Source organism: Microtus ochrogaster, linkage group LG4 (assembly GCF_000317375.1).
Source record: "Microtus ochrogaster isolate Prairie Vole_2 linkage group LG4, MicOch1.0, whole genome shotgun sequence".
In the NCBI taxonomy this organism is placed as follows: Eukaryota; Metazoa; Chordata; class Mammalia; order Rodentia; family Cricetidae; genus Microtus; species Microtus ochrogaster.
In genome coordinates, this window is record NC_022030.1 from 12,415,658 (window position 1) to 12,432,307 (window position 16,650).

The following is a 16,650-nucleotide window of genomic DNA, read 5'->3' on the forward strand; positions in this document are numbered from 1 at the left end:
AAAAAAAGAATAGCATGCTTATTTCTTTTGAAATACAAGTGAATATGCTCCCTCTCTCTTCTTGGACTTCAGGTGAGGCATTATGGACACATAAATACTCTCCTAATAAACATCAGATATTTGAAGACACAAAACATTTACACTTCCATCAAGAAAACACACTTTAAGATTGTGGCTACAACTGAAATAGGTATACATCTCCCTACCGGATTATCGTAATTCATATCTGCTTTTAACCGTTAACATCAGAGCAGGTTACTTGATTTAAAATTTAAAGTTAAGACTCTGGAAATGAAGAGGGGTTAATGAGGGGCTGTCTACAAGCTACCTTAGATAGACCTGACAACTCAGCGTGAAGATTTTCATCATATCACAAAATAATAGAAATGTAAGAGCAGCAACCAAGAGCGAAACATCTCTGCATAAATCAGCCCACTGAAACAACGGATATTTGAAAATGATAGAATGTTATTTCAGGGCAGGTCCGAGACCAACCATTGAGGTCTAGGAGTCAGCCTTGTCTCCATGTCGATGAATACACAGCAGAAGCTATCAAATCTCTATACATAATTAATGCAGCTATGGATGGAGGGGGCCCACCAGGGAGTCAGTGGGGCTTTACATTATTTATACTCTTGAAACTGACGATGGCACATATTTTCTTCCCAGTTACTTTCCTTGCCTAGCCACTGCCTCTCATGTACTGTCTCCCTGCAGAATTTCAATATTGGTGCAAATATTATCTAGCCCACATAAATTTCCCACATGAAGTAATGGCTATCCAGGCACTTCTAAGCCACTTCCTTCAGAGACAACCTGTGTCTGTAGCTCTTAATTAGTCATCAAAGGAGCCTTCCAGTCTCACATACATCCTTTGATCCTGGGAAGAAAGGAGGAAATAGATCTCAGGGGGTCATATTTTTCACAAACAAAATACTCTTTATTTTGTTGGTGAAAGTGAGTTAGAAAATAGTATTCAGAATCCTAAGTAGCTAGAACTTATCCTTGAAATGTATCCCTCACTCCCCGCAAAAAAATAAAATAAAATAAAATACAAAAACAAACAAAAAATGGCGGCAAAAATCAGGTTTTTACCTTTCGTCTTGAAAGCAAAATTACATAACTTGCATACATAAGGCCGGACATCAGTATGAGTGCGTATGTGTTTTTTGAGCATGCTTGGCTTCTTACAGCGGATCCCACACTCTTCACAAATGTACTTTCCACGTCCACGTCCTCTGACATACACATAATCTTCGTTTGATTTGTACCTATTTGAAGAAGAGGCAATCCCGTGTGATTTGAAACACTCTTAGCATGTGATACATCGAGCCAAAAGCTAATCATTGCCTGACTTCAATTTTTATGAGGGTCTTTTCCTTCTTGACTTCTATGAACCCTGGGAAGTTTATACAGCAAATACTTGAGACAATTATATAGCAGATTTATCACTGTAAACAAAATGTCACTCCAGATGGAATTACATATTTACAGATGTAGTACACAGATGTTCCAATAGGTTTACATAAGCCTAAAGAGATACAGACCTCAACCTGTATCTGCATTAGTATAGCCTCCAATCAGGGAACCTTGCTAAAAGCATAGCAACATATTAGAATATCCTTCATGCATAATCTGTTAACATGACATCATCTACAATATACGTGTGTAAGCACTCACTCCTCTACACTTGCTAAAATAAGCACAAGCGAGAATAGAATTCTTCCTTGCCAGCATCCACTCGACTTTTGCAATCCTGGCACATCAGCGCCTCAGAAATTTCATCTTTACACAGGCTGAGCTCACTTCACCAACTGCTGTCTACAGGTTTGACCTGTCCTACCTAGGATCATGAATCTGTACTAACGTGGAGTCTGAATGCTGACTGGTTTCTTGAAGACACAGTTGCATAATGAAAACGAGAGACTCTGGAATAAAGTTAGTATTTGTTTCCTGAAGGATTTCACAGAGAGGTTTGAAGGGGTTATCTGAGGTCATCCACTTCCGTGAAACCGAGCAGATGAAAACTCAGATAGAAGAGAAGAAGCCCATCCAATGTTATGCACTCTCTTTTGCTTAGAGAACAACAGCAGTCAGTACACCGTAGATTTGCACCACACAATCAATGAGCAGTATGATCTCTTACACGGCAGCAAGGCTAGAATTTTAGATCTCATATCTTTCTGGGAAGAAAGCATTTCTGAGGGTGCTTTGGGTAGCTTACAGCAGTAGGCTAACATGCAAAATTCCTTGTTCCCCTGTGTATTTCCTTAGTGGTATTTAGATCCATAGCTGATTTTTCCATTCTAAAAGGCTGGTGAGTATTCCCATCTTGCTCTAGCTAATACCCCCAACAGGTAGGACCAATTCAAAATATCCATCGACCTACCGGGAGGCCAATTCTTCTATGGATAATACTTCATCTTAGCATGCTTGACATTTTGGTCAGTACTAACCTCGGGGGAAAATGAAGGTCAACAATTTTGCAAGCCGTTTCTTTTTTTTATAAAACAGTTAACTCTGGCTTGGTCTTCAAACCTGTTTTCTTTTCATATTTGAATTTTATAATAAATCAGAATAAATCCTCAAGATACAGAAATACCCTTCTCCGTTCAATTTTATTCTCTGTTGCTAAGGCAGTGAAACGCTTAAGGGGACACAGGGATTTTACAGAAAGCCAATATTCTTCAGGGAAGAGTACTCCAGGTTTATCTATAGCCTGTCATCATGGCTGATTAGAAACACATCTTATCCTCTAACGAGAGCTTGTTTTCAGTTTCTTATGATTAACTCACTTCCAAAATGGAATAAAGTAAAATTCTACATAAAACTATATACGAGCAGAATGTATCCAGATAGCCTCTTTACTCTATAATATTTCTGCAGACCCACAAATCTACCTGATACATAACAGATTTTGGAAAAGAGAAATTTAAAGAAGTACTTATTAGCCATATCTATTAGGTAACCTGGATAATATGGCAATAATTCTTCTGTGTTGCTGTTACCACTTTGTAATCAACAATACAAGAGGTGGGAACACACTGTTTGGAATGAAAGCCTGGGTACCAGAAATGGGTAGAGAACTGGTTCAGAGATTTAAAAATGATTGGGCAAGGAAAAAAATAAAAATACATGTACAAGCTTTCTGAATCATCAAAACACAGCAATGAGAGATTCTCAAACATGCTTTGACTTATGTTCTCCTTTAGTGGAGATAGACTCCCCAAAGCACAAAGTAATCCTGTTCGCTCCTGCAAGCTAGCGGTACACATGCAATTCTCTGAAGAAGGCTGCTGCACAAAAGTACGGTGACTGATTCACAGAGACCACGCTGTCTCTCAGGAAAGATAAAATCCCAAGTTCTTCTCATTCGCATAATGAAATGAGGGATGTCAAAATTTACTGAGGCCAAGTTCATTACATATGTGCAACCATGGTAAAAAAGACTCAGTGAGTAAATGGGGCAAAAAAGCCAAGGGCAACTCAACTATAATAAATAACTCCAAATTGGTCAAACTACGAGAAAATTTCTGTAGTAAAATCTAACAATATTTTATCCTTCAAATACTATTGGAATGAAAGTATGTTCATGAAGCTATGTAATTTATTGGCAGGTTGGTGAGATAAGACTAATGGCATGAACCCCAAAATGTAATTAAATGTTTTTTTTATCTAAAATCATAAATCTAAACTTCTTCCGTGGTTTACATCAAATAATATATTTCTATTGAACCATAAAACTAGCTATTACCTGTACATACTTTCTCTTAATATACACATAAGAAAACCACTGGGCCTTACTACTTGAGTTTCAGTGGTTCAGAATGTTTGAAAAGAGGTTGTTATCTACCAATAGAGACAGGGAACATAGGAAACTAAATGCAATGTGATACCTTGATTTGAATCAAGAGCAAAAAAAAAAAAAAAAGGACATGGGGTGGGGTGTGAAGCTATCAGTATCCCGTGAAAGTCTGCAGTTCAAAGAAATGATTTATTAGGTATATCCAGAAGTATGCATGATTTCACTAACATCAACACAGAATACAAATATGCCCACGTAGTAATCCAAATGCCCTTAAAATATTAAATAATGAAGGGATGTAAGTGAGACAAAAGGCTGCCAACATAGATTTCATATAAAATTTGAGATGTGAGACACACGCATAGCGGAGCCATGCTCACTGACGACAAGACCTAGAAGATGGATGCAGTTACAATCTGTCACCAGCCAGAGTTTATACATTTGACTGCGAACGGAAACTCCCTTTGAGATTCTGCAAGCGTGCCCACTATTTACCACAGGCAAACACTCAGGACCTTCCACACCAACAGGAAACATTTGACATTTGGGTTTTCCTTACCCCCCTTCAAAGATCTTAATTCGGATTGGCTCGGTTTGTTTGGATCCAAGATCTTTATCTCCGTGCATCTCTCCTTTCCCTCTTTCCTTTAAGACATTTCCCACTAATTTCCTTTCCAGTTTGCTGCCAAACAAGAAGGGTGCATCCGGTTTCATCTGCAGGGTCAAAAGAGAACCATTTCACATGCTTTCTCCAGGATACACTGGCCCGTGCAGCCCACACTCCTGTCACCTCAGAAGTGAGTTTCAATTCCATCATGAGAGGCTGTGGGCTGAATGCAGAAAACAAAAGGACACTGGGGGTAAAATCAGAGGGAAGATGGGTTTCCAGATGGTGAATTCAATGTTTGTTTAAACGCAGGGGCACTGGCTGGTTCACACTTCCTCTGCCCAGTGTTGAGAGAGACTTCAAAGACACATTCTACATTTTTGAAATAGCAAGCCAAACAATCCACATTAAGAAGTGGTTTCAAAAATCACTGAAGGCAAAATAATCACGGACATGCATGAGAAACATATTTTTTTAAATCTCTATTTTCCTCATTATTAATTTGGTTTATTCTGGGGTTATTTATATTTAAATTTTTTACATGTAAGTACTAACTGTTTGGGAGCAAACCAGCCAATAACAATAACTGGGGAAGCCATTTTTGAAAAAGATATGGAGAATATAAACATTAGCCAAACACACCACTGGATCACAGATGATGGCATTTGCTAATCTGAGCACTAACACCCTTCACACTTTTTTCTCAATTTTTTTCTCAGTATTCGTTTTTAATTAGTTCCCCATTTTATAAGCCCCTGTATTCCTCATGTCTGTGCTATCACTCAGAGGACAGAGAGAAAGTGACCAATGAACCTTAGTCCCAGTGGGAGAATTTTCCATATCTGGGCTGAAGCAGGCATGCCCATCCCCTGAGGCTTTCCTGGGAGCCCACAGAGTTAAGTGCAGGCTATGGCTTCTCCATCCCTACCTAGGTAAGACCAGATCACTTAGTATTCTCTAGTTTGTGTGAAGCTTTAGATCTTCCACCCTTCATGGTACAATCTGCCTAGTATTAGACCCACAACACACTGTGTTTTCTGACTCTGGGTCTGTACTTACCTGTGCAAATTGCTTCCAGGCACTGGAGGATGTGAGCTTGCCAGTTCCGGGCCTGTGCATAGCAGCCAGAGTATAAATTTCTGCAGTGATTTTTTGTTTGGATCTCAGAAGGGCCAGCGTGGTCTTGGTGTTCAATCCTGATGGGTTTGGGTTACAGGAACTAATGCACCATGAAGCATAAACTGAGGATTTGAAGGTGGCCTGTTGCACAAAATTGGGTTTTGTATAATTTAAGAAGCACCAACTCACAGTAGTTGTTGTCCGCAGACTAGGGAACTGAAGAATCTGCTGGAAATCTGTCACATCTGTGAAAAGAAGAGTGGAATTTGCCACGTTTCCTCCAGGGCCAGAGGCCATGTGAACCAGCATGCCAACAGGCAGCTTGCGGGCCTTCCCTTCCTCTTCCTGCTGACTGCCTCCTGCGTGCAGCGAAGAACTCTGAGGGCTCAGGCTCATGTCTGACCCCGTCTCATCGATGTCCAACTCATCCGAGGACTCTCTGCTCTCCGAAGGCCCACTGAACTTCCGCCGTGGAGGTGCCCTGGAACCTGGAAGTATCTCCCTGTTGGGAGGGAAAGGCCCACTGGCAGATGGGTGGTCTTGAGAAGAGGAAGGTGACAGGGAGGAGAAGGAAGATGACCTTGATTGGGAGCCATCCTTGGGCTCCGAAGCACACCCTTGCCTCACTAGCTGGGGTTTCTGGGGGCGGGAGAGGCCCTTCTTGATGTCTGAGTTGGTCAGCTCCACTGCACTGAGCTCTTCCACAATCTGCCCGTACATCTTCTCCTCTTTCACACGTTTCTGCTGCTTTGTTTCCATGAAGAGCTCCAAACTGCTGGCTGGAGACAGCATCCGCTTGCTGCCTCCGAGAGAGGCTGCGCTGTCTGAGGTGGAAGGTAAACACAGGGGGATGGAGGATTCTAAGCCCAGAGGTAAGGTCTGAGGTACTTTCCAAAGAGGGTATTTCTCCAAGCCTGTGTGCTGCCCAAGCACTTGGGCTATGTTCAGTCCTATCCCTTGCATGGCTGCGTTGGTTACCAGTGTTCTTTGGGTCATATTCTCATCAACCTTGCATATGACAATTGCGGGGCTATTCTGTCCGAGTATCTGAGAAATGCTTGTGTACATGACACTGCCATAGGATGGGACATGGGTCTGGATGCGAACAGGAACCACCGTTCCTGGGAGAGACTGCAAAGGCCCGGCATTTTCAGAGGCAAAATCTTCTCGAAGAAGCTGCTCAGTGGGCGTTTCAGTGGATTTACTGTTCGGGTCTGACGGAAACTTCAGAGGGAGGTTCTTGGAGTGTAGCCCTGGTGTTGCGGAATAACATGGGTAAGTCTGCTCTTTTGCATGTGCGTAGTCAGCGGATTTTTTTCCAGTGTGTTCTGCTACGTGCTCTAAGGGGTAGCTAGAATGAATGTCAGCTTGGAAAGAAGGCTTGGTGTAGCTGTTCTGAGGGTGAGGAGCAAAGGGATGGGGGAAATGGGCCTGCCACCAGGGAGGCTGCTGAGCTGGCAAATGAACCATACAGACAGTCGGGTACTGAAACTGAAACAAGGCATTCTGGATAGGGGAAAATGGGACCGTGTCTTGGTGTGGAAACAGATGTGGCTGCTCAGGTAAGTGCTTGCTGGCCATGTAGGGTGCTGGTGGCATCAACGGATTTCTCAGAGATTCTTGACTGTCCATGTGCATGATCTGTTGTGGGGCAAGGTGGAGTGGTGGCCCTGAGCTCAGCTGGCCACAAGGGCCGACCACCTGCTTTCCTGTGTCATCCCCCGGGAGAGGCGGAAGCACAGAGGACCATGCAGCCCTGAGGCCAGCGTGCAGTTGCTCCATCTGCTCCTGCTTGACGCTGGGGTCAACACCGGCTTCACCTTGGACAATTTCTGGGGAGCCACTGAAGGAAGCCTGTCGCACCAGAAAGCATTTCTTCCTCTCCCGGGACGGGGATAATGTTGAAGGAGATGCTCCCGCCACCGGAGCATGGGACAGATTCCCGTAATCAAATGATTTACTCCGTATCTCTGGGACTTCTGTCGGATGAGGACAAGGCATTTGCTCGGAGGAGCAACGCCGCATTTCTTTCTGGTGGTGATGACCTGGGACAGACAACGAGTATGAACCCGCGGGAACAGTCAAAAACTCAGAATGTTTGCCACTCTCATCCTGCTTAGGGGGTGCCGTGAGCTTAACCGTTTCTTCTCTCTCGAAGGACATAGAGAAGCTGGAACTGTGGGATAAGTTGCTTTCTTGGCTGGGACTTCGAGAAAGGCCGGTGCCTGTGGACTCAAAACTGGACTCCCCTGAGGAATGCTCCATGTCTGCAAGCCGCAAGCGTTTCTTTTTGGGAGGCAACTTCTCAGCAGGGAGTTGGGAAAGGGTCTCACTTCTCTGAGGCCACTGGAATTCCTCCACAGGTTTCTCTGGCTCCTTGGCGGGAGCTTCCTTCTCCTTCTCGGGCTTGTCGGGTTCCTCTGTGACCCTGATTTCGGGAACCTGGATGTTGTGCTGGCGAACAAGCCTCGGCTGTGTATGGTAGGACGGCTGCGGCACCTGCTGGGAAGGGGTTGGCTTGCTTCCACTTTCTGCACCATCCCCTGGAGGAGCCCACTCCGGGCTTACAGGGGCTTCTAAAATCTCACTGTCACATGTCTCAGAAGGTGAGGGGGTCTTGTCCTGCGAACCGGCCACCATTTCTGCTGACTCAGATCTTTCAAAGGAATTGGGCCGGCTCAGCGAGTTTGTGTGCTGAATCACTGAAATCACATTTCCAGGAGGCTTCCTGGCCAGGTCTGACATCTTGTCAGAATCAGCGGCTGAGGGCACATCCTCGGACCCAAGAGACGAACTTCCAGACGGCAGCTGGGGACGAGCTGGGTCAAAACGTTCAGAGTGACCATGAGGAAGGTTCTCGTGGCCAGGCATGGCAAAGCCACCCCTTCCTCCTTCCTGCATCTTGGGGTCATACTCTAAAGACATCATGCTCACAGGGGCGCTTCCCATGCCACCACAGATCATGGGCGCATCCTCCTCATCCCCCACACTCTTCTCTTTCCTGCGTTTTCTGTTCTCGCAAGGAGTCCCAAACATGGTTGTCACTCCCTGCGAGGGCACGGAGGGGTCCATGAAGTAGTCTCCTCCATGCTTCAAAGAACTCAAGCAGGAAATGTCCCGGTAGCTTGGTTTTGGTGTTTCAGAGTCTTCCCACTTCTTATATGATTTACGGCAGACATCATAGTCATAGCCAACCCTGTCTCCGGGAACTAATTTCTTGTCCTTCACAGATAAGCTGGCAAGGCTCTTGGACATCCGGGCAGAGTGCTCAGACTCCATGTGCCCCTCCTGTACTGACGGCAGCTCGAAGGCTGCTTGTCTTCTGAGCATGCGCTGGGGAGGTATGCCAACCGTGCCGGGATAGAACACATCATCTGACCCTGTCATCCGCTCATCAAACGAGTGACTTCCTCTCAAAGAAGGAGGGATAGTTAAATTAGTTGCCGAGGAAGTTGGCATGGAGTTGCTTCTAATGAGGGGTGAAGAGTCCACGGGCGCCTCTAAGAGAATCGGATTGCTGCCGGGGAAGTTTCCTGGGTAGAGTTTTCCTTCATTCCTGATGGATGACGGGATGGCCTGCGGTTGCCTGCACTCACTGTTGAATTTTGTGGGCTTCAGCATGCTTGCTTGAGTAGGGTCCATTTCTCCTTTGCTGGGGATCAGCTGGGAGACGGGATCTTCAAACATCTTGACCTCCAGCCTGGTGTTCACATGAGGTAATGGTTCCATGATGCCTCTCCGCCCCATGGTGGTGCGCTCCTGACCAGTGGGAGTAACACTGAGCGTATTCCTTGGACTAAGTCGACAGTATTTTCCGAAGATGATTTCTTCATAAGACTTTGCATTGGTGTTGGGCGGGCTTATCTGCTGCTCTGCACTTTCTGAGCGAGAAAAGTAGCCCGAGTCAGTGCTTCCTTTGCTGTGTGGGCTCAGAAGGTTGAGGGATGGCTCAGAGTCCTGTCCTTTCTTCTCTGAGAGTCGCAGTGCAAGTTTCTGTTTCACTGTGTGAGAGTCGTCTGCCTTAGCATTTGAAGACGGATTTGGGAGCATGTCAGAGCTCAGATATTGAGAGCTCTCATTAGATAGCGGGATCCCGCTTTTGGGGATAATCAAAATTGGCACCTTCATTGGACCGCCCAAGGATTCTTCCAAGGACCCATGGTAGCTACCTCTGCTAGCAATATCCAATGGGATGGGAGGGCCGGGGCTCATTTTGTCGGGAGCCTCTGCAAATAAAGAGCTCTCCTCATCCGTGTCCGTACTCTGCTCGCCATCCGAATGTATCTCTGCTTCTACATCAATGAAACCGGCCTCCAGGTCCAACTTAGATACAGATGACTCTGTGAAAGGTACCAACCCGGCCTTAATCGCGTGGGCATGAGACTTCCTGTGCTTGTATAAATTGCTCTTGGTCTTGAAAGAGAAACCACAAGGTATGCATGGATATGGCCGCTCACCGGTGTGTGACCTGATGTGTTTCTTCAGGACGCTTGGTTTGGCACACGCCCTGCTGCAGTACGGGCAAATGTATTTGCCGGGCTTTTTGGGTTTGTGTTCCTTCCTGTGAGCATCTTCCGCCTGTTCGATACTTTTCTGGGAGTATTGGCTGTAAGCAGGGTTGAGACTTGAGATCTTCTTTCTAGGATAACCACCTCCGTGGCTGTGGATAGGAAAAGGGAATATGTCCTCAGAAGCAACGGATGGCAAAGGGCCAGGGTAAAGCCAGGGAGGGCCTTCTAGGCTCTGGTGTGGCTTGTTGCTGTGCATGATGCCCTGTGGCAATGAGTGCTGAGGGAAGGAGAGTGAGTGTTGGCATGGGTAGGGGCTCGGACGGTGCGGCGGGTATTGCTTCTCTGTGACTTGATGGACGCCCTCGCCAGGCGAGGCCAGCTTCCCAGAACCAAACAGTTGTGCTGATGCGGCATTTCCGATTTGCTCGGGATCTATTTGTGGCTGCCGCTGTGCTTCCTGACTGCCGAAAGTGCTCATCTTAATAACAGCTGATTGTTCCTGCCTCCATCTACCTGACACACTGTCAGTTTCTCCAGACCTTGAGGTAGCTTTTTGTCCTAGAGCTGTGTCCCCAGTGTCCATTTTTGTTACACAAGGTCTTAAGTGCTACTTTGCCTGGAAGCCAAGCAGACTCATGGAGTGTCTCCAAGGCTGTGCTTTTTAAATCTGGGTTGCTTCCATGGTCTTGGTTGTCTGCAAACTTGTGGATTGTTCCCTCTCTCTGGAACCTTCCACACTCACACTGTAACCGGTGGGCATTGGATGGAAATGTCCTTGAACCAAGCTATAATACAGTTCTCTCCATCCTACAAATGTCCATCTTCAAAAGCAAAGTGCAAAGCTGCAAAGGTTCCTTATGGCATTTGATTTTTTTTTAAACTAGGATGAAATTAGGGTGCTGAATAGTCCAGGAGAAATTCTGCCCATCAGCTACAGCAAAGATCAACAGCCAGCTTCAGCAAAGTACAATGACCTGGAGGACAAGAAAACAAGTGGTCGTAAGAGTCTCCAAATAAGACAGCAATACCCATGCTAAACCATCAGTCTGAAATTGGATAAACTAAAATGTTTTTCATTCCGATAAATTATTTATAGCTATTGCATTAGTTACCTAATTCAAAGATATTAATTTCAAACCCAGAATTATGTCATAAGCATAAATTTCTTCCATGCCTAATATGCAGACACGTTTTATAAATACTCCTTAATTTTGTTTAGGAATTGTATGGGGAGCCTGAATTCAGTGGCAAAGCAACATGCTTCTCAGCATGAGTATGAGAATCTGGGTTCCATCCACATATACACCCCAAAACATCTGAGGGTCAGTGTAATGTAAGTATTATTTACAGTATATGATTTTTAAAGCCTTAATTAGAAACTTGAAAGCTATTTCTAGCCAAATTTTTGTGGCTTGCATGCAGAAGTGTATTTCATAATTCCATATAGCTTGAAATAAATTATACTCATATATCTGTATTAATATAAAATATAAAAGAAAATAAGAAATATAATCAATGTTATGTAATACATGTATAACAAAACATAACTACTTGGGATTTTATATGTTAATACAATACGTAAGTACGTTTATAGCTTGAAAACAGCAAACAGCAGAGCTAGATCAAAGATTGATAGAAGATACAAAGATTATCAAAGAACTTTGGTGACACTGTATCAAAACTTAACAAAAACAGTCCTAAAACTTTCATAACCTGAAAAGCAAAGCCAACTTGGAAGACAGTTTAAAAAGGGTCATTTAAAAATGAAGAGGTTACCTGAACAGTTTAGAGTTCTCATGGGCATGATTGTCCTGACGCGACCTGTACACAAAACAAACACCATTAGGAAAAACTACGCCTCAAACTACAGCATTATTATACAAACATAATGTTCAATGCACCAAGGATGGGAGTCTCAATGCTATGTGCCTAAATCAACCACAAAGATTATTTTACAATGTACTCTCCTAGAGCAATAAGCCTTATGGTGGGCCACCAAAGTAGTCATAAGAATTGAGCCAGTGCTTCCTTTGAGAGATCGTACAAATTTTCTCCAAGTAAATAAGCTATAAAAAGTTATGTGAGGCATATGCCAATATGCTAATTATTTGAAATTTGAAATAGAAATCAAGAAAGTAATCCCATTTGCAATAGTTTCAACAACAACAAAAAGAATATATTTAACCAAAGAGTTGAAAGATCTCTACCACAGAAATTATAGAACATAGATGAAAGAGACAGAGGAGAATACATAAAAACTTGGAAAGATAATCTAGCTTCATGGTTAGTAATAATCAATATAGTTATATAGCCATACTACCCAAAATAATCTATAGATTTAATGTAATGCTAATCAAAAACACCACAGACATTCTTCACAGACAAAGAAAAATAAAATTCTAGAATTCACATGGAGACATACATGTGAGGTATTATTCTGCCTTAAAAAGAATGAAAATTTGGGGGCCATCACAACGGCTCAGTTGGAAAAGTGTTTGCCACACAAGTATGAATTTGAGCCCCAGAGTGTTGAGGAGACAGAAACAGGAACATGATTAGCCAATCAGTATTGCCAACTCAGCAAGCTCCAGATTCAGTGAAAGACCCATGCCCCAAAATAAAATAAATGAAGGTAGGAGTGATGGATGAAGACACGTGTTGTTACCCCCACCTAGTCTTCACATGCACATGAGCACCTGAACACACGTGTGTATATCAACACACAAGCATGAACATACAGAAGGTGAGATCCCATTGTTTGCAATAACTCATGGAACTGAGGACCATCACAGGATGTGGAATAGCCCAGAGATGGAAAAACATGAACCATATCATCACATCCCTATGTGAAATCTCAAACGGTCTCATGGAAGAAGAGTTGAGAGCAGAGTGGAAGCATCCTAGTTATTCGGAACCGTAAAGGGAGATGGGGCTCACTGGGTATTAAGGAAAGTTAGGAGCAAAAGTTGTACTGTGCTATGATATAGTTAGGAGAATACAGTTCACAACATGCCATATAATTCAAACTTAAAAAAATGATCTTGAGCTGGATTTAAACATTAGAGTATTGCATGGTGACCCTGTAATTAGATGGATTTTGTTTTATATAAGAACTTAAACTTAATTATTAAAGTAACTTTCTATTTCCCAAGACTGATACATATAGCAAAACTTGACCCACTGCTAATTGATGATTGACCCACTGCTAATTCCTTAGATATCAAAAGTTGAAAATTGGGATGGGTGGTGGTGGCGCCTGCCTTTAATCCCAGCACTCATGAGGCAGAGGCGGGTAGATCTCTTTTAAGTTTGAGGCCAGCCTGGTCTACAGAGCTAGTTCTAGGACAGGTTCCAAAGCTACAGAGAAACCCTTTCTCGAAAACAAACAAACAAACAAAAACAAAAAAAAATTGAAAATTGTGGGTTTTAATTTTTGAATAATTGGATAAATTTGAATATTTAAGATCTGAATATTTAAATGAGCTGCTTACTTCCATAACATTTAAATTACAGAAGTGTGAAGGAGTCCCTCAGACAGGGTGAGGAGGAAGGACCACTTGGTTATTGTGAAGACTTCAAATGACTCCCAATAAGGAATCCTGAATGTAGTACCCAGTGGATCCTGAGGCTTTGGAGCTAAGTCCCACCAGTCAGGATAAAAACGGAGATGTCTCCATGATAGTCTATGTGGTAGTCCTTATTGAAACAAAACAGCTAATTTCAGAGAATCCTTCACTGAAAGTTTACTTGTAAGTAAGTGCTTGTGCACAAAGAATTGTGTCGAAGGACTCTGAAAGCAAGGCTCACAGAGAAAACAGGACCACAAGGAAAAGTACAGGCGTGTACTGACCAAACCTTGCTCAGGTGACAGAAACTGAGTGAAGGAAAACTTACTGCATATGAGTAAGTATATTATAATCCCATTTTAATAAAAAGAGATTGAAAGTGGGTGGTGGTGATGCACATCTTTAATCCCAGCACTAGAGAGGCAGGGGCAGGCAGATCTCTGAGTCCAAGGGTAAGCCTGGTCTGCAGAGTGAGTTACAGGACAGTCAGGGCTGCATAGAGAAACCCAGTCTTGAAAAAACAAATAATAGAAAAAGAAAAAGGGAAATAAAAAGAGGTGGAAGATGGACAATTTCATAAAGATGCTACTGTGTGTGTGTGTGTGTGTATATGTGTGTATGTGTATGTATGTGTGTGTGTATGTGTGGGTATATGTGTGTGTATACATGTGGAGATCAGAAAACAGCCCCAGTTGTCCATCTGTAGGTGTTGCTCACTTGTCTGTCTGTTCTTTTGAGAGAGGGGCTCTCACTTGCCAAGTGCTCTGGGCTGTCTGGCCAAGAAGCCCAAGGTTTGGATCGTCTCTGCTTCAACAGTGTGTGCCCCCATGCCTGCCCTTTCTATGTGGTTCTGAGGATCAAACTCAAATTCTCATGGTTGTGCAGCAAGGTCTTTTCCAAATGACCTATCATCTCTCCAGTCCTCCAGCAACTTTTAATAGTAGTGAAATTGTAGAGATGGAGCCAATCATTTATAGCCAGACATTTTAACAGGAAGCTCCTTCCATTAGTAGCTATGTGGCATAATAAATAGAACTTCAAATTGCCTGTATAGAAACTAAGTCACATACACATTAATGTTGATTTGTTGGAAACTTCTGCATTGAATTGAGGTTTGTCTCCTCACAGTGATTTTCCTAATTTCAAAGAAAACTGATAGCCTCAAAGTATATCAGTGAGAATTTACATCAATCAATTCCAGGCAGGACACTAACAAAAGTGCATGGCATTGCCCCTAAACTGGTGAAACTCTGTGCATAATTCAATATTTAAGGTCCCTGTAATATAGCTTATTTGGAACTTTGAGAGGCAAGTATGGCCCTCTAAAGTGGAAGTAGAATTTGCCTATGATTCATGAAGAAGTATTCACATCCTCAATTGGGATTCAGAGCTTGAAACAATTTCCAATTTACTTTCTAGGTCTAATACCTTATATTGATATTGATCTATGACTTCAGGCCCCAATGCTCGCACTGCTTGAACATTCCTTGACAAATTCTGAAATTCAAAACACTCCAAAATATGAAACTTTCTGAGCACCAACATGATGCCAAGAGGTAAAAATTTTCATTCCTGGCTTCATGTGATAAGTTGTGCTCAAAGGTAGATACACTAAAAATATTGTATAAAATTATCTTCAGGCCGCATGCATAATTCATATGTGAAATATAAATTAATTTACACTTGAATTCCCAGAACATATCTCTCTCCATATGTGTAAGTGTGTGTGTGTGTGTGTGTGTGTGTGTGTGTATTCAAATATTACAGATCTTTAAAAAAACTAACACTTGGTACTGGTCCTGAGCACTTCAGGTGAGGACAACTCAGCCTGTGGTGACAAGAGAAGCTGTCACTCACTGTGTATTTGTTCTACACCAGCACTGTTAAAACTCAAAAGATCTCATATGTTTTCTTACTGGGTGTTGATGGCACCTGTAGACTATAGAATGATTACGTCTGCTCCCCTGAGGAGGAAGACATTGGATGCCGGGAATGGGAGCTGAAATCCGACCCAAGCTTGGCTGACCTCTGAGCACCACGCCTTTCACATGCTCTCTCATAAACCTCATCCCAACTTCAAACACTGCATCCTCAATGTTTTTCAAGTGCTTTCGGGTAGCTCCCAAGTTTAAATTATTGTCCATATTTGAAACCCTCAAGTTTTGAAGGTTTTAGAAGAAAATATCTGACCTTACAGGTTAGAGATAAGAAAGTAGCCACAAATGTGACTTCTTAGGGGAAATGACCATAATTTAGATAAAGATCTACGTGTAACTTAGGCAGCACCTTATGGGAACACTGGAAACCTTTTAGACAAACTGCTCTCCTTTATTCTTTGAAGACAATTTCTTTAAGGGAAAACATCCACCTCAGAGGTGAAAATCAGCATTCACCAGTTCCCATTCTTTGCATGACATACAATATGTAATTCTGTAATTTCAAGTGAAGTAAGGGCAGATTTTTATGAAAAGAAAGACTGTCATGGGCTCATGTTTTCATTTGGCAGTGAGGGCTTATCTCTCTAAAGGAGATGGCCACCATTCCATTTTAATGCAAAACAGTTAAAACTATTACACCACTGACTAGATACATACTTTCCGAGGACAAAACACCCAACAAAAAAAAAAATAAAACTCCTGTTAAATACTGCACCTCTTCTGAAAATAAGCTTCAAAATGTGGAGGGAAAGTGTTATAATACAGTGCAAAAGCAGACTTTCTGGATAAGATCCTTGTCATACCCTGCTATTTAATCCAGAAACACCATTTTCCAGAACTTCCTTCCTACTCCAGGACCTTCAGAGAGCGAACATCCCAACACAAGGATGCTCTGATCCATGTTCTTCTAAAAGCAAAGTCCATCTTCTTGTTTCAGTGAAATGCTTGAGAAGTTTACTAAGGAAGGGCTCAGGAGATGACGCAGAAGAAAGAGTATTTGTTTGGCAAGCCTGAGAACCTGAGTCAGTCCATTTAAAAAGCAAGGCACAGGCACACTTTACAAGTGCACACAAGCACACACAGGATGGGGGAGGGAAGGAGAAAG

General features: G+C 42.9%; 1 protein-coding gene across 8 annotated transcripts in view; it reads right to left on the reverse strand.

Annotated features, from left to right (window-relative positions):
- The window catches only part of Hivep2 (human immunodeficiency virus type I enhancer binding protein 2), a 194,210-nt gene that overhangs the window by 11,286 nt on the left and 166,274 nt on the right, over positions 1-16,650 (reverse strand). For all 8 annotated transcript variants that reach the window (XM_013351421.2, XM_013351420.2, XM_013351422.2 and 5 more), the window contains 4 exons: positions 11,819-11,863; positions 5,472-11,016; positions 4,365-4,519; positions 1,096-1,271 (listed from right to left, as the gene is read on the reverse strand). In XM_013351421.2, coding sequence (XP_013206875.1) covers positions 1,096-1,271; positions 4,365-4,519; positions 5,472-10,625 — 5,485 coding nt within the window. In that variant the 5' untranslated portion in view covers positions 10,626-11,016; positions 11,819-11,863. The remainder of the gene's footprint in view (positions 1-1,095; positions 1,272-4,364; positions 4,520-5,471; positions 11,017-11,818; positions 11,864-16,650) is intronic.